The sequence below is a fragment of the Lutra lutra genome, chromosome 5 (genome assembly GCF_902655055.1).
Source record: "Lutra lutra chromosome 5, mLutLut1.2, whole genome shotgun sequence".
Classification (NCBI taxonomy): Eukaryota; Metazoa; Chordata; class Mammalia; order Carnivora; family Mustelidae; genus Lutra; species Lutra lutra.
Window position 1 is genome coordinate 27,725,440 of NC_062282.1, and position 21,766 is coordinate 27,747,205.

The 21,766-nt window shown below is 42.8% G+C and overlaps 1 protein-coding gene across 3 annotated transcripts in view; it reads left to right on the top strand.

Moving 5' to 3' along the window:
* The window catches only part of TTC23L (tetratricopeptide repeat domain 23 like), a 46,211-nt gene that overhangs the window by 8,656 nt on the left and 15,789 nt on the right, over positions 1–21,766 (top strand). For all 3 annotated transcript variants that reach the window (XM_047728914.1, XM_047728912.1, XM_047728913.1), the window contains exons 5-8: positions 10,520–10,676; positions 12,142–12,267; positions 14,901–15,078; positions 16,999–17,107. In XM_047728914.1, coding sequence (XP_047584870.1) covers positions 10,520–10,676; positions 12,142–12,267; positions 14,901–15,078; positions 16,999–17,107 — 570 coding nt within the window. The remainder of the gene's footprint in view (positions 1–10,519; positions 10,677–12,141; positions 12,268–14,900; positions 15,079–16,998; positions 17,108–21,766) is intronic.

Below are 21,766 nucleotides of genomic sequence, written 5' to 3' on the forward strand. Positions count from 1 at the left end.
GATTTAAGGGCTTGAGATGGTTTTGAGGGCTACAGGGGAAGGGAACCAGTGTACCTAAGCCATCAGGAGCCTAGATATCCGAAATTGGAGCTTTTGAAAAAGTTAAAATGGAATTCAATTTATTATTAATTAACTCTGTTAACTTCAGAATGTGTGTTTTTGCTTAGGGCTCCTTGGGACCTTTTGAGCTCATGTTTCTGATGAAATTTTAGATTCATTTGGCCATTGATGTGGCAAGCCCATGAGTGGTTGACGTTGGGGACGGTGAAGCAGTGGGCCACAGTGAGGTCACAGCAGGGCTCTTTCAGGCCTAAAGAACACATCTGTTGTGTTCTGAGAGAAGGCTGACATGGCTAAGGGGAGGAGGGAGTCCTCGCTTCCTGGCAGAACAGGCAACCACTTGTCTGTGAGACTTAAGGGACGTCAGGAAGGCCTTCAGCAAAAGAAAACCTTTGAATGGAGCTACGTTATTTTCCATTTGGAATTTCTCTGTTTCAAACTTGCTGCCTTCATAAGAGTACAAATTTAGCTTTGTGCCATTGGAGCACTTCGAGAGCTCCTGTGAGAAGTCTGGTGGCACTGGGCTGGACACTCATGATGTGTGAGTGAGCACCGCTAGTCTCTGCCCTCTGGAGACACGGGGATCCTGTAGTAGGCAGGGACAGATGATCATAGAGGCAGGAACACAGTTCTGGGGAAACAAATGAGGCAGATCAGGGGTTCTGCCACTGTCAGGGAAGGCTGCAGAGAGACGGTAACATTTGTCTTGTCTTTGAAGCATGAAGATGAGTTTACCAAGTAGATTTCAAGGGGAATGGTAGAGAACCCTGCGCTGGGCCTACACATGTATGATCTGAGGACTGGGAGCTGAGAGGGCCTCTGTGAGACTCCTCACAGAACACTGTAGTTTCCCTTTGGACCCGTGAGGTTAGGGTTGGACAGAAGGCACCTCAGGACAGACTGGTCTTGCCTGGTAATGGGATTGGAAGGTTAATCTGGGCCCAGGTATCAAGGAATTTTGGGAGTTATTAGAAAGTTTTGAGTGAGGTGGTGACGTACTCTGGTGTTGTGAAGTGAGAAACTCAGGAAGGCAGGTCGGACTGATAGAAAGACTAAAGGTGCCAAGCACTCAGGCCGTTATCCTGCCAGACAAGAGGCGCTGAGAGCTTTGGCCATGGTGGTTGGAATGTGGCAGAAATGACACGCAGAACTGGTGACCTGTAGTGGAGAATGGAGTGAGAAGCTGAGGGAAGGGCTGAATTGAATAGGGCATGACCTGGAAGGGTAGCTGAAATAGGGAGCTAAGAGGAAGAGTAGGCTGATGGGGGAAGGGAGGAGAAGCTGCTGAGTTTGGGCTCAGAAGACAGGCCGGATCATTGCCTGCAGGAGGTGGCCATGAGCGTCACGGTGAGGTACTCAGCAGCCAGCTGGGAAGTGGAGCCCGAGCTCGGGAAGGCAGCCGGTTTGGGAGGATCCACATACACGGGTCAAGCTGAGGCTACAGCAGTAGATGCGCTTGATCAGAAAAAGTAGAAAGAGAGGGAAAGAAGGCAGAGGAGGGAAGAGGGGAGAATGAGAGCATCAGGCAGCCCGTGGAAGCAGAGCCAGCAAAGGAAATAGGAGAATCGGGAGGGGTTGTGTCAGGACAGCCAAGGGGAGAGAAAGGATTTCAAAAAGAAGTGCAGTGTGGTTCCAGAAGTTTCAGAGAGAGGTCAGATGACGTGAAGGCTGAAGGGAGACCCGTGGGTTTGGCAGTTGGCAAATCATGGCTACTTGATTTGGCACACACAGGTATACTCCTTCGCCCCCCGAGAGCCCAGATTCAGCAAGACTGTCTAGGGGATTTTTGCTTAACTTGAGCCTTGCAGTGATGGCAGCTTGAACTGGAGAGGAGGGCACCACCACTGTTTGAGGGGGACATCTGCCTGAACCTGGGCCGGGCCAGAGGCTGCCTCCCTGTGTTTGGAGAGATGATTATGGTAGGTCTGTGGAAGGAAGTGGCGTGGTAGATTGGCCCTCATCTTCTGAAATCAGTCCATTCCATGAACAATCACACCCGGACTCCGAGTTTTACTTTTCCAATTAGATTCCAAGTTGGATCAAGATAGGCAATCAGGTCATAGCACAGAAGATGATGAGAACACCATCCTCTTCTCCCTGAGTCACAGTTGTTCCTGCCACACAAATGGAGAACCACATTTGGGTGGTATGTTGGAGGGGGAAAAAAGTTTTCCTTTTACAGGAAGATTTGTTTGTTTTTTCTAGATGGGAGAAACAACGTCCTCATGAGACAGCACCTACATAATAGAACAGTATCCCCCTTGGATCCAGACTTTCTGTCTTTCTTTCTTTTTTATGATACAGACATTGCTGTTCGAGTAATATAGAGTACGAAGGTTTTTTTGTTTTGTTTTTTTTTTTAAAGATTTTACTTTATTTGACACAGAGAACACAAGTAGGGGGAGCAGCAGGCAGAGGGAGAGGGAGAAGCAGGCTCCCCACTGAGCAGGGAGCTGTGGGCTTGATCCCAGGACTCTGAGCCACTCAGGTGCCCCACTGTGGTTTTTTTTTTTTTTTTTTTTTTTTTTTTTTTTTTTTTTTTTTAGTTTTTTTCTCATATTTAAAGTTTTGTACAAAGAGATACCCCTGGATTCTTGTTTTTCTTTCTTTTTTTTTTTTTTAAGAAATTTATTTATTTGAGAGAGAGAGAACATGAAAAGGGAGAGGTCAGAGGGAGAAGCAGACTCCCCATGGAGCTGGGAGCCCGATGGGGGACTCGATCCTGGGACTCCAGGATCATGACCTGAGCTGAAGGCAGTCGCTTAACCAACTGAGCTACCCAGGCACCCCACAATACCCCTGGATTCTTGTGAAATAAATTTTTTTTGAGGAAGTGAAGTAACTTTATTTTTTTTAAAGATTTTTATTTATTTATTTGACAGAGAGGTAGAGAGAGAGAGAGAGAGCACAAGCCAGAGGAATGGCCTGAGGGAGAAGAAGGCTCCCCATTGAGCAGGGAGCCCGATGTGGGGCTCGATCCCTAGGCTCTGGGACCATGACCTCAGCCGAAGACAGATGCTTAATAACTGAGCCAGCCAGGTGCCCCTGATTCTAGACTTTCTGAAACCTAACATAGAGTTTTTCGAGAGTAGATTATGATCATGACCTTTTCTTGAGAATAACCTCTTTATTTATTTATTTGATTTTTTTTTTTTTTTTAGGATTTCTCTGTTGTTTTTATTTTCAGTTTTTATTGTATTAGGTTAGTCACCATACAGTACATCATTAGTTTTTGATGTAGTGTTCCAAGATTCATTGTTTATGTATAACACCTAATCCTCCAAGCAATCGTGCCCTCCTTAATACCCACCACCAGGCTCACCCATCCCCCCACTCCCCTCCCCTCTAAAACCCTCAGTTTGTTTCACAGAGTCCATAGTCTCTCGTGGTTTGTCTCTCCCTCCAATTTCCCCCAACTCACTTCTCTCCATCTCCCAATGTCCTCCGTGTTATTCCTTCTGCTTCACAGGTAAGGGAAACCTTGTATTTCAGTTAGAAGACTTATCCAGTCTTTCCCTATAAGTTTTTTTTAAAGTCTTTGGTCCATAGAATAAAACAACCCAAGCTTTGAAAAATCACAAACCTCCACGAGGGATGAAGTGCTTGCTGAATTCCACTTAGTTTTTTTGTCATTGATCCTCAACTGCTTTAAAACGGGCAGAACTTAGGAGCCGGCCTTCTGCGTAGGCGGATGGGTACGCCTGTGCGTGTTGCTGCTGCCTCGTGCATATGTGTGTTTTGTGGCCACCAGACCTTCTTGCCTCATTTCCTTGTGAGCCTCTGCCAGCCCTGGGGAGTGGGAGTCAAGCCAAAAGGCTGCTTTCTCTCAATAAACAGTCTTCCAGTGAGTTTTACTGAGGGACTTTGGGAAATACAGCGTACAGAGGCACAGTCTTTGCCTTCAGAGAAGTCACGGTCTCGGGTGGGAGATGAACTACATACAGACAGAAGGCACCATAAGGCAAATGCCATGTGATTGATTTAAATACAGGGCGTTCCGGAAGTTGGGTGGAATTTTTTCTGGCTGAGGTGGCAAGTGATGGACTCAGGAGGGAAGTGCCATTCAAGAAGGCCTTTAAAGAAGGAGCAGGGTTTGGGTAGACAGAAGGGGTGAGCACCTCTGGTGAAGAACAAGGCCTGGAGGGATGAGAGTACAACGCGTATCTAGAAAGCAGTGGGTGGGCTGTCTGGCCAAGGGCAGGACTCTTAAGAGGAACCCGGAAAGGAGGGTAGGTTGGCAGACCATGGTGGGTCTTTACATACAAGCTAAGCAGTTTGTGATTTATTTGGTAGGCAAGGAGGTTGGCTGGAGATTTTCCAGCAGACAGATGAGTATATCCAAGGGTGCTTTCAGAAAGGTTAATTTGCAACTATAGCCGGAAGGGAAGCTATCTGGTGATCTAGATGTAACACGGCTGGTGACAAATGGAATGAGTGAGAAGCTCAGGATTTAAATTTTTTTTTTAAGATTTTTTTTTTTATTTATTTAACAGACAGAGATCACAAGTAGGCAGAGAAGCAGGCAGAGAGAGAGAGAGAGAGAGAGAGAAGCAGGCTCCCTGCTAAGCAGAGAGCCCGATGTGGGGCTCGATCCCAGGACTCTGGGATCACGACCTGAGCTGAAGGCAGAGGCTTTAACCCACTGAGCCACCCAGGTGCTCCGAAGCTCAGGATTTAAGCATCTCCGAAGGACAGATACGTTCATCCTTTATCTTTCTGGGGGTTTTTCTTAAGTACACACTTACAAAATAACCAGGATAAGATCATTCTTTGCAGCATTGTTTATGACCACTGTCCCCATCACCAGAGGACTAATAACCCACAGCAGATTTTATGCAGCTTTAACAAGGGCATAGGAAAGCTCCATATACGGAGGGGGAAAACTCCGGAATGCATCGTCAGGCAAAAGAGAATGTACAACACAGTGTGGGGTTTAATATGCCTTATTTTATGTAAGAAAGAAGGGGAGAGAATCTATGTTTATATTGACATAAGGAAACACTGAAGGATACATAAGACAGAAGCAAAAACCAGTTACCTAGTGGGGCCTTTCAGTGAAAGGGAACAAGAGAGGGCACCTTTCAACATTGACCTTGTCATATAATTTTAAGTTTTGAACCATGGAAATGTATTACCTATTTACAAATAACCTTTTATAAAAAAGACTGTGAAGGAAGAATTGGCAGGACCTGATGTTCGATTTGAGGTTGAGGAGAAGTGAGGACCAACAATGACCATGAAGGTCAGGCTCCTGCGGGTGCCATAGAGACACTGGTCAGGAAGGTGGGAGGGCACGGGGGAGAGGAATGGTGGGTGCAGGTTTTGGTGATTTTGAATTGCAACAGAGAAATCCACTAGCACGTTTTTACTCTGTGCTTGGAAATTTGGGACTAGAACTTTGGGACTAGGAGGAGTGTCACAAGCATGGAGGAATGTTTGAGAGCAGAACTGGGGAGAGGAAATGGAAAATTACAAGCGTGGAGGCTAAGGTGGACATGCTAGGGATTGTTAGAACTTCTGAGAGGGAAAGAGAGGAGAAAAGGAAGAAACGGAAAGACAGACCCTTGGAGAAGGGAACAAAGAACCCTCAGAAAGAGTTAGCAATGAGAGAAGGTTCAGAAAGGAGAACTGAGTGGGTGTAGTGTCGTTGGAGCCAAGAGGAGAAGCCAAGCAGGTCAGGGCATCTGACTGAGAAACTGTGACTGAATGTATTTAGTAGGAGGTCTCTGGGGGCCTCAGCAGAAGAGTTTGTGCAGAGTGGAGGGAGCAGAAGCCTCATCCCAGGCGTGAAGGAAGAGAGCTGAGGCCAGGAGGCCAGACTACGTGTGCTACTTACTATGTATTGAAAAGAATGAGGGAAAATAGGGTCACTGGTGAAGACAGAAAAGTCATGTGAAGATAATTTTAGAAGACAGAGAGACTGAGACAGTTTCAGGAGTGAGGAAGGAGCCCTTTCAAGAGAAAGTTTGGCAGTTTTAAGAAATAGAGCAATTGTTGGAATGGGGTTCAGGAGTCAATAACACAAGAGAACACGGGGCCTTTGCAAAGCAGGGCGTAAAGTCTGCTTGCTGGTTGGCGAACTAGAGGAAGGCACCGGAAGTGGGACTCGGTGGTGGTGGCCCGAATGAGCCCAGTGCTTCAGTGGCTGAGCAAGGGCAGCTACAGAAACAATAGGGTGTTTTGTCACCTTGTGCCGAACTGTTGTCCAAGAGTCCAGGAAGAACAGAATAGTGACACGGACAAGCAGTCTCCTGGTCTGTGGCTTATTATTAATAAACAATAAATGAGTCAGCCTGTTATTACTGGGAACTTTCTAGGGATCCTGGGCTCTATTCTAAGTGTTGCAAAAGCGTAAGAATCCTATGTTCTCTGTCCATTTGGTTGAAAAGGACAAAATTGGTGCAGGAATAACAGGGAATGATTAGACCTAGGTGATCTGACCGGCAGGAAACCATTCATGCTTGCCAGCAAGGAGGTTGTATTTGAGAACTCGGCCTTTTATGGAGATTCTGTAAGCAGCTCGATGACAAAGGTCTAGAGTCAGGGCAAATATAATAAATTGCTTAAGAGAATGGACCCTAGTGGTGGTAGTAGCAGTAGTAATAATGATGATGATGATCATGATGGCTGATATTTACTCAAACTCATTTCATTCCTGTGTGCCTGAATTCTCACAAATTAATTTTCATGAATTAATTAAATTAATCCTTACCAACAACCTACGGGAAAGAAAGTATTTTCATTACCATTGTACTGGTGACTAAACGGTAGCACGGATAGATGAAGTAACTTGCTCAAGGCCACAGGTAGGAAGCGGCTAAGGCAAGATCGGTATCTGGGAAATCAGGCTCTAGGCCCTGCTTTTAATCCCTGTCTATGTGAACTTCTTAAATATAGTTGGCGATCAAAGGTGACAGCAGCATCTCCAAAGACTGGGTGGGTATCTCCGAGCAGATTCTTTCCGGCCTGAGTCAGAGTGACAGATGTCAGTGGTGGGATCATATCTCAAACTAAAGCAAAATGATTTGATATGTTTGGTGGATGATACCAGGGCCCAGTTTCCAGTTCAGCCCTGTCATTTCTGAACCTCAGGCTCCAGACATCCAGACTAGGGCCTGATTTTGACCTCTGTGCTTGTGTACCCTTGGTGCTAGGAGAAGGTGTCCTTGGCTTGGGAGAAGGGCAAGTCAAGGGAAATGACTTGGTCTCTCCAAGTTGACACTGGAGCTGGGGAAGTGGGACTCGGAGTTAGGGAATGAGAGCACAGATCTATGAGCTTCTTCTAGAGACAGTTAGCGTGAGACTCTTGTGTTTACATATTTGCAGTGTTATCCTTACGTGAGAAGAGCATGTTCTTGCAAATCTATTTCAAATGATTATTGATACTGATTCACACTACTTTCTGTCCTCATGAGTTTTCTCATGTAGGAAATGCCATAAAAATATCACAAAGTAAGGAGTTTTTTGAAACATAAAAAAGAGCTCTTTCATACTTGTAAAGGTTGGGAAACATTGTCCAGAGCAGTGATCTCTAAACCCTTGAGAATTAGCTCCCTCGTCACTTCAGATAATTTGAGCAAACTCCATAAATGTGCATTTATTATAAATTATGTCAGTGGTACTAATCTATTATGTAATATTATAACTATTCATGAAAATAGAAGATAAAAATTGAAATGTTTGTCTTTTCTTTCCTACACCATTCTGGCATCTGATGTGCTGTAAGGGGCTACTTGCCCCCCACTTGAAGACAAGAGTGGATTCTGGGAGCGATAGTGGAATGACTTTTTTCCCTTAGGGCTGACTTTGAAGTTTAATGAGCCGTTTTTAGTCGAGAGCCCAGTTCAGTTTGCTTAAGCCCAGGGGTCACCAGCTCAGCTTTCTCACCGGAAGGACCAAAGTGTGGGGCGTGATAAAGCAGAGACAAGGAACCCTATAATTCATTAGTTGCTGAGCTTAGGGTAGAAGTGTTCCGCTGGGGGGTCTCACAGCCCAGCACTGGGCACTTGGGGGGTACATGGTAGGCAGACTGGCAAAGCCTCAGGACAGCTTTCTCATTTGTTTTCCACTCAGGAGCCCAGAAGCAACATTGTGCTGACTCAGGCAGGGGTGATTTTCAGTGGCTCAGCCAGTTTCACTTTTCTCCTTCCTACAGACTGAGGGGAGCATCTAGATTGGACTCCTGCACTTCTTTCTGACACACTCCCAGGACCCACCTAGTTGTAGGAAACAGCCTGTTGGCTAAAAAGTCAGATTTCTCAGTTTCCTGTCTTATTTTCTTGGTCTGATGTCCTTGGCAACTTCAGTTGCTGCTCCCTTCCTCAAGACCTATAAATCCAACCTCCTCATTTGGTATCCAGGACTCCATCTTATTTTATTTTTAAAGATTTTATTTATTCATTTGAGAGAGAGAAAGAGAGCATGAGCTGGGAGTTGGCGGGGGCGGCAGAGGGAGAAGGAAAAGCAGTTCCCCCCTGCTGAGCAGGGAGACCTGCACAGGGCTGCATCCCAGAACCCCAAGATCATGACCTGAATTGAAGGCAGACACTTAACTGACCAAGCCCCCCAGGCACCCCCAAGACTCCATTTGACCCATCCAATTCTAACTTTATGCGTCTTTACATGTAAACCTCTCCTTCAGTCAGGCTGGTCTCCTTATGCCTTGACACTCCTACAAACCCCGCTCCATCACACTAGTGTGTATGTGTGTGTGTGTGCATATGCACACACGTGTGCACGCAAGTGTGCGTGCACACACAGGGTTTTTGCTTATTCTGTCTTTATGGCCTCAGGCTGATTACCCCAAGTGGACATCCTTCCTCATCCTTCTCCATCAGTCAAACTACCTGCTCTTCAAAAATAAGATGAGACCTTCCTCTTGTATAAAGATTTTACCAAATGCTTCTCCACATGTGGTCCTTAGACAGCCCGCATCATGTCATCCCCTAGAATGGTGGTTAGGAATGTGAATCCTCTGTTCTCACCTCAGAACCCGTGAATCACAGCGGGAAGCAAGGCCCAGGAATCTGCATTTTAGGAGGGTGTTTCTGATGTGCAGGGCAGTCTGAGGGCTGCTGTTACCTGGTAACTTGGGGCACAGCCTTCTCTTTTGCCACAGACCCGCATTTTTCTCTTGAGTTAAGACCTATGGACAGGCATGTCTGAGTGTTCTACAGTGACTTCCTGGCTTTCAGGTCATTTGTAGGCCTCTCCCAGGGAAGCTCTATTCTTCCTTCCACCTCCCTCTCCCCACCCCGGCCTTTGTGGCAGCTCATTAAGGAGCTCCTGCACATCTGGAATGTATGAGGGCTGCAGGCCTGAAGACTTCAAGTCATCTTGATGGCCATTGACCATACCTGCACTGAGAAACCGGGCTCCAACGGCTGAAGGAAGAACAGACTGAGGGTTGGGAGTGTGAAGTGGGAATTAGGGGCACAGTGGGTCTCCCTGATAGGACTGAACATGTTTACCAGGAACATGGAAACACCAGCCATGCCTGTCTGCAGTAGAGTGGAGAACTCCTAGGATCATGAGCTCTCGGCTGACCTTCCTCTTTTCTCCAGGCTTTCTCTTGTCCCATTAGGGATCCCTGGACATGAGCTAAGTTGGAAGATGAAGAATGAGGTCTAGAAATTGAGTGTTGTCAAGTCTACCTCTGTCAGCCAACTGGACAAACAGCAATTCTAGTGGGTGCCCAGAAACTCCAGCCTCTAGTAAGGAAACAAGGGGAAGCATACTGAAAGTTCTGTCTGGCTGGAGTTTGGCATTCCCTTTGTCTTCTTAGCAAGGGGCCTCACTGCATTCAGGAATTGGATTCTGTGCATGTGCGTGTATGTGTGTGACCAATTAGTATAACCAGCCTCATCTTGGATTCAAAAAAATCCCCAGATGGAAGTAATTGTATTCATAAGCCCTTGTATTTTTAGAATGCCTTTTCCAGAAAGCTCAAAGCATAGCAAACACTCTGTGGCATAACCTAGTTTGTTTCTGGACCATCTCCAGGTATTTGGTAAAGGAGCAGCTTCTATAATTACTGTCATTTTACATTTGGAGGATGGAGAAGCTTTGTGGGTTGAAAAGGTCACATGGCATTAGGGGCAGAACTGGGAACAGGACACTCAGCTTCTACTCCTGTCTCGATCAGTGATTTCCAAACAGAGGCCCATAGATTCATGCTGTGATGGCTGCTTAAGAAGCACGTGTGGAATTAATTAAAAATATAGATTCCTGGACTTCCTTTCTCTAAAGATTCCAACTCAGTAGGTCTGGGGTGGGACCCAGGAATCTATATTCTCTACCAGTATTCCAGATGATTCTGATGCACCGCCAGCTCTGGAAACGAGTACTCTGGACCATATGCCAACCACACTACCCACCTATTTCCTCCCAGAAAGGTCTTTGACTGAAACATGCCTTTTTCATGTTTTTCGTCTTGCCACCCACCCTCCAACTCCCCCAGGCCTCCCAGCTCAGGCCAAGAAACACGCTGAGTCCGCCAAGAACACACTGCTGACCTGGAAGGACAGCACGACCTCAAACAAGGAGAAGAAGGAGATCCTGGACACTCTGGTCATGCTGTACTACACCCTGGGGGTGGCCTGGCTCCTGCAGAACCGATATCCTTCCTTTACTAGTGGGGGTCTGGTGATCGGGGCCTGGGGCCTCCTGCGCCTGCCAGATGGGCTGTCTCACAAAGGAGTCGGGGAGATCGAACCAGGCTCCATGGCTCTGTCCCAACAGCCAGCTGCCGCCTCCCTCGCTAGCCTCTCATCTCCATCCAGATAGGTAGGGATGTCCCTCCTCTGTCTGTTCATGTGAACTTGGAGTTGAGCCATGGGAGGGATCTCACTGGTGACACATCCCCTAGCCAGGTGAAAAGTTTTCAGCATCTGTCCTACCTTTCATTGAGCACCAAGAGGATCAGTGTTGGCAGTGAAGACACAGGCGGTGGTGGTGGGAGGAATGTCACGAAGAGGGAGAATGGGTGGTAATTTACAGCACTGCGGGTCATGCAATCCCCTGGATCCCCTGAGGAGCTTTAAAAAGTATTGCTGTTTGGGTCGCACCCCAGAGGTTGTGACTTAGGAGGTCTGGGGTGCATCCGTTTATTGAAATTTTTAAAAAGTCCCCCAGGTGATTGTAACATGCAGCCAGAAACCTCTGATTTAATGGACTCTTGATCATTTTTGTTTTTCTGAAATGCTGTCAAGAATACTACCCGTGAAGCTGGAGGCCAAGCAAAATAGCCAAAAAAAAAAAAAAAAGCTCTCTATATCCCAGGGCAAAACTATTACTCTGCCAAAAGCTTGTGATTTTGACAGCCTTTTGGTACCATCTCTCCTTGAGAACTGTTAAGGGCGTTTCATGTTCATGTAAACCACAGTTGGAGCGGTACAGAGATGAGCGTGGCCTCTGTCGGGGGGTGCCACACACATTTATAAAACATTGCTTATTAAAAAAAAATTAATCATGAGTCGTCTTTGAGACCATGTGTCCCTGGTCTCTCCTCTTTACACATCCCTGTCTCTCTACTCTTTTGGTCTTGATACTCAGCTTGCAAAAACTGATCCCTGGCCTTCCTCTGTTATGCCCTTAGAACGGGCTATTGAAAATGCGGGAAATAGAAGGATGTTTGGGAATTGAGGGGATTTCCTGCTGTTTGCTTCTTGCCAAAAACCTGCTTTGCTTGGACTTTCTAAATGATCCAGAAAGTCCCTTTCAGCAGACTTCGTTCCTCTCTTTTATCATTCATAGGAACCAACGCGGGAAAACCGCGTGGCTCTTGCCCGCGGTGGACGCCTGCACAGGAAACATAGCCAAGGGTGCACTTTCTGTTCACACCTCCCATGCTCACCACCCACCCCAGCGCTGGATTCAGGCTACAGCAGAGGAAACCCGGGGCTCTGTTTGTTTTCTAAAGAATTCTTGACGACATACACATAAGGGAAATAAAGAACACAGTAAAGTGCCCATTTTCAAATTCTGCTTTGTTTTCCCAAAGGGCCCTTTTATTTGCTTATCACCTGCTGTCCCTGGCAGTGGGGGAGCTGGTGTGCCTGGCCCTTTCCTTGACTGTGTCACTGGCAGAGAGGCTTATCTCAACCTGCAGAAGGCAGAGAGAAACATGGAGGAGCTGAAAGAATTATTTAAGGGAGGTGTTCGCAAATCCCAAGTCTCGGAGAAAGACCTGACCATTGCTTTGGGCAGGTAAGATCTGGGCTTTGAGATACTTGGGCTTTGTGAAGGAGGCCTGGAATTGCATGATGGTTCCGTGTGTTCTCTACAGAATGTGAGAAAAATACTCAGGATGAAAAAAACCCCAGAGCCTCACATGATGGTAAAAGAGGCTTGTGTTTCTCAAAAGTACACCCCACGGTCCGAGCTTTGCGGGCAGTGCCCTTTAACCCTAAAACACCACTGAGGTCCCGTCCGGTACAGTCACGATCTCAGTAGTCAGAGGGCAGGGAAAGCCAGGCTGAGAGCAAACATACCATCCACGGTGATGAGCTTTAAGTGTTGGACCCATGGTCTGAACTGAGGGACTCCTAGCCCTTATGCTGCCTCTCACACTTATTGTCAAATTGTATCTTTTTCTGAATTGCCACCCACATTTGTCATTAAGTATGATATCTTAAAAGACGAGGAAGGAACACTTCATGAAGGCTGTTTATTGGAGGCCCACGGAAGCTACGCACAGCATGTGCATTTTTAAGGAAAGTTCTGTTCCATATGGAAATCAAGTACATGGGATTTGTTTAAGTCAGAACCAGACTTAGCTGTTTTGCAGCTGAGTTAGGTATCCTCAGAGAGAATCATGATATTTACATATGAGAGTGGGCCCATCAGATTATCAGAAGAAAAGACTAAAAGGCTTACTATTCCCTAGATTTCAAAAATATCTTCACACCCTTGAAAGCAATCTGTTTCCAAAACTGTAAGCACTTGGCGTGGTAGGGAAGGTAACTAAAGGGTAAGTAAGTGAAATACATGAGTCACATCTGCCTGCTCTAACCATGAATCTAGAAATCAAATGGGAAATGGAGGGGAAGTGTTGGAATGCCCAGAGCTACTCTAACAAGGGATGTAAGTCCACAAGGCCATAAATTAGAGTGTAGTGAATGTCTGCTGCTATCACATGGGTCAGTGGCTAAGGTTTTTGTGCTTCATGGGAAAGATAGCCGTGTTCCTTTTTCAGAGTAAATTCTAGTGCATAGTTCATTCATTCATTCTGCGATATTTACCTAGTATCTATTTTGTACTTGCGCTGTTCTAAGTGTTGGAACATTTACTAGGTATAACTGTATCCAAGACACTAGTCTAAGTGCTTCACATAATTTATTTACTTCAATCCTCTACTATAAGCCTATGAGGTAGATATTTTTATTTTCATTTCACAGATAAGAAAATTAAGGCACAGAAAGAGTAAATAGAGGAGACGGCATGTAGATGGGGCATATGAATCCATAGCTCACCTTCTGTACTGCATCTAATTATGTTTTAGAGTGAACAAATATGTAGTAAATCCCTTTTCTCATTTTAAAGGTAGGGAAAATAAAGTGTGACTATACAGGCCAGACATCTTGGCTAATATCTCCCTACAACTTGGCGAGAGGCGTTTTCATTCTGTAGCTTATGCTCTTATGGTCAAGAGGTAGTGGTCTGATTCATCAAATATTTTGGTAAAGAATTATCAGATAACAGGCCAGTACTCTTTTGATGGTTAAATTGTAAATTGCAGAATGCCTTATCTAAAATAATTTTATACACACACATTTTTTTTTCAATTTGGAAATACAAAGATGGAAGCAAGAGGTGAGGGGGAGGAATATTGACTGTGTATCCGCTATATGTTAAGTGATTTCATGTATAAATTTTAACCTAATCTTCACAACAACCATGTAATTTGGGTATTCTTAGCCTTGTTTTATTTGGAAGAAAATATAGGCTATTGGAGTTTGACTGTTAAGCCAATAACTTGTGAGAAACAGCTTTGAACTACCATGTTCTCCTTGTATCTTACTGTGTCTAGAGGGATAAACCTGAATGGGATGCTAATTTATTCTCATTTTAAAAAATTCTATTTTGTTTTGGAAGCTTTGAAAATACAGTTATGAAGAAGAAAATAAAAGTTAGTTTTATTTTCACCCCCTAAACATAACTACTATGGGCATTTTAGTTAGATATAGATATAGATAGATATACATTTTAGTTAAAGATAGGTATATAGATAGATAGAAAGATGTATCAAGGTCAATTTCTAGTATAGTCATATCACTTTTTTTTAAACTTAGCACGCTTAATTTTTGCCCATATTACTTAGTCTAAAAAAGAGGCATGATTTTTAAAGTCTGAAGTATTTTATTGTATCACATGTCATAATTTATTTAACCACTACCTTTTGGAAGGGATATTTATGTTGTTTTCTCTTTCCTTTCTCATTTTTAACTGAGGAGGACTAAACTAAATCAAACAAGACAAAGCATTAATTTTGCATTGGTTTGAAAGAGAGGGAGCCAGAAGTAATAAAATTTTATTTTGATTCTAGAAAATCTGTGTTTATGAGTAAATTATCCCACCTTTGTGAATTGCTGGAAGCCATTTTTTTCCATTTGTTTTTTTTATAAAATTAGACTACAGCATGCTATATGAATGGAAGCGAATGGTAGTCAGTGGAATCTGGTTGGTGAAATGCAGGTTAATAGGAGTTTGTTTCTGCAAGACTGGATTTTTAGCTAGCCACTGATATGATTGGCCTATGAAGGCCAAATTGTTTTGTTCTTAGAATCAGTTCCTTTTGTGTCTGGATAACATTCTGACTTTGATCTTTGTCCCTCTTATAGGGCCTCCTTGGCCATCCACAGATTGAACCTCGCTCTGGCATACTTTGAAAAGGCAATTGGCAATGTTATTGCTGCTGAGGGTGATAGGACATTGGATCTGGTCAGTCTATATGAGGAAATCGCTCAGATTGAGCAGCTGAGGAGGAATCATGATCGGGCCATCCAGTACTTGCAGCAGGTTAGTAAGTTGGCTGGACCCCCAACCTAGAGGCTGTGTTTGGCCCCAGGCCCTAATCTCAGGGCCAGGGAAGCTTGGGCTTCTCAGAAGAACAAGGGGGTGGGATGGATTTCCTGCCGGATCCACAAGAGCCCTTCCTCAACCTTAAACAACAGGGTCAGAGAACATTGACTCAAGGTTGGGTGTATCTGCTCTTTGACCCGATCTGAGACCAGATTTCCCATCCCAAGCCTCCCCTCAATTCTGTGGGTACTAGGAATAGGTAACCAAGTGAGTCTGCTCCAGGGAAAAAAGCCATAGGGTCAACCAAACTTAAGTCTAGCAAACACAAAGGGCTTTTTTTTAAATGAAAAAAATCGTGATATTTTGGTGTAATGGTGTCATTTGTCCTCTAGGCTAGTCTAGCTGTTTGTATCAACAAGTCTAAACTTAAACTGACAAAAAGGTTTTTCACTTGGAGGTCACTAATTTGGCAAATGCCCAGGGGAAAACAAAACAGAACCGGAAGGAATGTTGAATATATTATAATGAAAACAGTGTAAGGCATTTTTACCTATCATGTACTTGAAACTTGCCTTGAAACTGCTTGTTGAACTCACCTTTTCTCTCCTCAAATGAGAATCTGGCCTGTGGCTTCAGGTATCTCCCAAAGTCAAAAGTGGATCAAAATATCTGATTTTCTGTATCATAGAACACATCCAATACAATTCAATGGAATATATGAAAACAGGCTGACATTGTAGCAAAGGCATTGCAGGTAATCCCACAATCCAAAGTTACTAGTATCATACACTGGAGAAATGTTAGGGAATGCAGCTCTGTAAGCATTGGTCAGATCAGAATAGACAAAACAATGTATAATCAGTGTTTCCCAGCGAAAAATAATAGTTAACACCTATGGAATGCCTTTACTATGTGCACTTGAGGATATAGCTGTTTAGTCCATGCAGTAACCCCGTGCTGTGGAGGCACTATTATTATTTTTATCTTTTTTACGGGTGAGGAAACTGAAGCAGAAAGAGTCATAGCTAATTCAGCTGAAGTTGTGTGGCTAACAAGTAGGAGAGTAGGGATTTGAACTTAGGAAATCTGAGCCCTCAGAGCCTATACTCTTAACCGCTCTGAACTGTCTTAGCTCCATAGTGTTGTCTGATAATCGCTGGAGCTCCTGAAATACCTTGTGGTGTTCACCCTGTGAACTGTGAAGCTTGGGTGGTTTTTGTCTTGCTGGTGGAAGCGGACCAGATGGTTTCTCTCATCTTTCTCCTTCCGTTTTACTATGAATGATGATAGTAATGAAATCGCCACTTCTCTCATGCTTATGACATTCCAGGGGGTATTCTAAACACTTCACATATATTAATTCATTTAATCTTTTCTGCAACTTTTTGCAAGAGTCATTTCCGAAATTCCTATTTTATATTTGAAGACATTAGTAACTTGCCCGATGTCATAAGTGGCTGAAGTGTGATAGGAACCCAGGCAGGATGGCTTTCTGATCCATGTTCAACTCCCCTGCACTTCCTTTGATAACGAGCCTTTGAGAGGCTGAGCTAAAGTTGTGATTGTAATTTTGCTATGAAACTTAATAAGAAATAATAATAGCTAATGTTTATCGAGGACTTACCATGTGATGGTACTATGTACGCCCAGCGCTTTGCATGTGCTATCTCATTTAATCTTTTCCAAACCCTAGTTGATGGAAGCTGTATATTTCTTCTACGTGTGAAGGTGAAGTTACTTGTTCAAGACTCACAGCTTACAGTGAGGAAGTAGCTGGGATTCAAACTCATCTCTCTTGTAACTCCATGATTGGGTACATGCAGCTCTCAACTAGCAATTTCATGAGAGCTATTAGAAAATCCTCAGTAAAACACTGTTGTTTGGGTACTTACTTGATCATGATTTTCTCTATTCCAGGCCTATTCTATCTGTGTTTCTTTGTTCACTGAAGCCAGCCCCCAAACTGCAGAGGCAAGCGCGTTACTAGCCAAGGCTCACGCCATGTCTGGAGAGGCCCAACACAGGGGTAGGTGGAGGGGGTAGTTTGCAGTTATCATCATTTCCCTTGGGAGGGAAGCACACTGGCAATGGTCTATCTATCAATATTGACAGGCTATAATCAGCTATTCATGACTGTAGTGGAAAAATTAGACTGGATGCATTTTGTATGAAATCATTTACACATGGATTTAGGCACAATATCTCCACAAATTAGTTGGAACATCAAAACCAATAAAATCATCTGATTTCTATTTCCTTTATTCCCTTAGAATCTCAGCAGAATTCACCTGCATAAAGAGTAGAGAGATCATACATGCTATGAATGTGACCTGTGGCATATCGGTTGATGAGGAAATCCAGTGATAAAAGACAAAAACATGGGCTCCTTCTCCCCTCCTCCTCCATTCTCAACCTCCTTGACTCTTTTCCTCTGGCTGACAAGAGAGAATATTTGTAGCAGCTAGAATTTTCATGACCTATATTCAAAAGTGAGGTACTGGGGGTTCTGGAGGAAAACTAAGGCATGAATTTACCCATTGGCAGTAGTCCTTTCTCAGGCAAGGTCATCCTGTGGAAAGTTAGTAGCTTTGGGAAAGACACAAAAGAACTGGTGAGGAAGGACTGCAGCCCTGCTCAGATGAGATGACTGGGTCAGATTAATGATGCTAATGGATTCAGTGGCCCATCAGGAGGAATTTGGGATTTCTGAAGAATATGTGAAGAACATTTAAAAATGTTGATTTTCTCTGCTTATCAAAGGAATCCATTTAGGTGTACATTATTTTCCAGTTGTGTATGAAAAAGAAACAATTATAGGAAAAGTTTTTCATCCTACTTTTTTCTATTCTTATATTTCCCCATGCCATTAAACAATTTTGTTCAATTTTCAGAAGTTATTTGATATTTTCGTTATTCTTTTCTTTAACATAAATGTTCATTGAAGACTTTCTGATTCTGTGTTTTCTAGCTAATCATCTTCCTTCTTTAAAAAATTTTCTCGTGTATACTAACAGTATTTGTACTTCATCTATATGTTTGAATTTTTTAAAAATAGTCTTTGTGGTTAAAACACATTAATCTCTATTTGAATATTGAGTAAACATTGATGAGTAAAAATTTTGTTCCAATAAGAAAATTTTATGCTTCTGGAGTTGGGAGATTCTAAGGCCGCCTTATTATTTTCTTGTATACTAATTTTTAACTTTAAAGAAGATTTGGATCTTCACCTCCTATCATTCACTAAATTCCAAATGGGTCCCATTTTAACATCAAAACTGAAAAAGTAAATTATCCAGAAGGAAACACAATACTGGAATCAAAATTTCTAAAACTAAAAACTAGAAAAGAACTGTCTGAGCACACGAAGTTATACTAGAAAAGAGGTTGGTAGCTTTAATTATAAAAAGATCTAAAACTTCTGTCTGTCACAAAATACCACAAATAAAATGAAAACAAACAACATAATCCAAGATGAACAGAAAACTCAAATAGGCCCTTAATAAAAAAAAGAATTTGTCGTTAACTTTCTGAGAAAGAAATATCAATGTCCATATGATGTCACTGGGTAATTCTACTTAACATTTAAAGAAGAATTAACATCCATCCTACAGAATCTTTTCCAGAAAATTAAAGAGGAGGGAACATTTCCCAGCTCATTTAATGAGGCTAACAGTACCCTAATACCAAAACTGGGTAAAGACACTACAAGAAAAAATGAAAACACAACTGTAAGGCAATACCTTCATGCACATAAATGCAAAAAATCCTCAAGAAAATATATAGCAACGTATAAAAAAGAATAATATACCATGATCAAGGGGAGCTTTTTTCTTGAGAATATCAGGCTGGTTCAGTATTTAAACCTGAATGAATGTACTCTACCATTTTAACAGTCCAAAGATGAAAAGCACATAATCTTATCAGCTGATGCAGAAGAAGCATGTGACAAAATGCAACATCCTTTCATGATGGAAGGGGAACTTTCTCAATCTGATAAAAGGCATGTGCAAAAAACCTACAGCTATCATCATGCTTACCGGTGAAAGAGTGAGTTTTTTGCTCATAAGGTCAGGAACAAGGCAAGGATGTTCATTCTCATTTCTTTTAGTTAACATAATACTGGATGTCCTAGCCAGTGCAATAGGCAAGAAAAAGACATACAGCTTGATTGATCTTAAAAATTTTTAAGTTTAGCGGTGCCTGGGTGGCTCAGTGGGTTAAAGTCTCTGCCTTTAGCTCAGGTCATGATCTCAGGGTCCTGGGATCGAGCCCCGCATCATCGAGCCCCGCATCATTGGGCTCTCTGCTCAGCAGGGAGCCTGCTTCCTCCTCTCTCTCTGCCTGCCTTTCTGCCTACTTGTGATCTCTCTCTGTCAAAAAAATAAATAAAATCTTAAAAAAAAATTTAAGTTTATTTAAATGTGGGGATTGAACTCATGACCCCAAGATCAAGAGTCACATGCTCTACTAACTGAGTCAGGGAGGTGACCCTGACACATCCCAAAACAAAAAAGAAACAAACCTAAAAGCACACAGTTTGAAGAGACACAGCAAGCATCAGAACCAGACTCAGATATAGTAGGGATATTTGAATGATCAGACTGGGAATTTAAAACAAGGATGTGATGTCGAAAGGCAGGAGATAGGCATCCCAGCTCAAGATTAGGGAGAGAGACTTCACCCTTCTACCTTTTTTTGTTTCTTTTTAAATTCTGTTTGAACCCTCAATGGATAGAATGATGGCCACTCACACTGGTGAGGGCAGATCTTCTTTACTCAGTCTATGGATTCAGATGCTGATTTCTCTTGGAGACACCCTCCCAGATGCACTCCAGAAATAATGTTTTATCAGCTATTTGGGGATCCCTTAGCACGGTCAAGTTTACACAAAATGAAACATGACAAGTCCACTCCTTGTCAGCTTGATCCTTACAAGCATCTCCTCAAACATACTTAATCTTCAAATAGAGATATAATTTTGTCTAATATGGTATAACTACCCTCGGTACTACTGGATATGTACTAGTTACCCTTTCCCAGAAGAGATAAAGTCCTTCAATGATGTTTACTCTTCTGATATTCCATAACTTGAAAACTATGATTAAAATGAACAATACTTAAATAGTGATATAATATCACTATGTCTTCTGTTACATGAAAAGGAAATAAAAGAAGAAAAATAAGATATTTGCTTAAATGGGCATATGTACACACAAGCATATTTATAACAAAATGAGGAAACATAACAGTTACAGTCCTCAGTTCTCTAAGTGGTCATCTGGTTGTAACTGCTGTAACTACCTTTTTGTACTACCTATCCTGTGTTCTCTCTGCTTTAACAACCACCTCACCTGGTAATGATTTTTTACTTTGGTGGGATGACCAAAGAAGCCTTCATTCCTGAAGTGAGTTCCTTGATCCAAAGCAATGCTGTGTGGAAAATACCATGATGGTGGGTGAGGCATTTGTGGGTTACGAATGGTAGTTTTGGTAGAAGCATTGCATACAGGGAAAGCAAATTTATATCCAGAGTAGATATCTCTTCTACTTAAGGACCATGAAGAAAATGGTTCAGTGTAATCAGCTTGCTACCAGGTAGCTGGCTAATTACCTTAGGTAATGGTGCCAAAACTGGGGCTCAGTGTTGCTGTCTGCTGCTGGCTGATTGGGTACTCAGCCATGGCTTTGGCAAACAAATGTCTTTGTTTTTGAGCTTGCTCCTGGTATCAAAATCTGTATTAGTCAGGGTTCTCCAGAGAAATATAACCAATAGGAGTAAAGGGAACACTGGTAAGTCTCAGAGTCCAAAGGCCTAAGAAGCAGGAGCTTCAATATTTGAAGACAGGAGAAGATGAGTTTCCAGCTGAAGAAGAAAATTCACCTTCCTTTGTCCCCCCCCCCTTTTTTCAACTTGGTGAGGACAGATCTTTACTCAATACTGATAAATAGTTGTATCATAGTTGTACATAGTTGTACATAGTACATAGTTGTACATAGTTGTTCATCTCTTCCAGAAACCCCTTCAAAGACACACCCAGAAATTGTTTTGGCAGCTATCTGTATCTGGGCAAGGACATATGGGAAATCACTGTACCTGCCACTCAGTTTTTCTGTGAATGCAAAACTGCCTTTAAAAATAAAGTCTATTTTAAAGAAATCAAACATCTGAGCAAAGACATTAACATTCAGACACCATAGGAGGAGGTAGACTATAGTTAAGTCTAGGCAATTCATTAAAACCAAACCAAACAAAAAAACTCACAAAAATATATCAGAATCTGTAGTTGCTACTACATAATGTCTAAAATGTACAGTTTTCAACAAAGGAGAAGCATACAAAGAAAACAACCCATGGCTTACACCCAGAAAAAGAATAGTATGTCTTGACTCTGAGTGGGCTACATGTTGGATTTAGCAAAGACTTAAGAGCAGCTATAAAATATCTTCAAAGGATTAAAGGAAACTGTCCAAAAATTTAAAAGAAAATATAATGAAAATAGGAAGTCTCAACAGAGAAATATAAACTATTTAGGAAAAAAACAACCAAATGGAAATTCTAGAGTTGTAATATACAGCAACTGAATGAAAATTCATTAAATGGTCTCAACATCAGATTTGAGATGGCAGAGGAGAGAATGAGATAGCTCAAAGATACGGCACTAGAGATGATCTCCAAAGAGCAGAG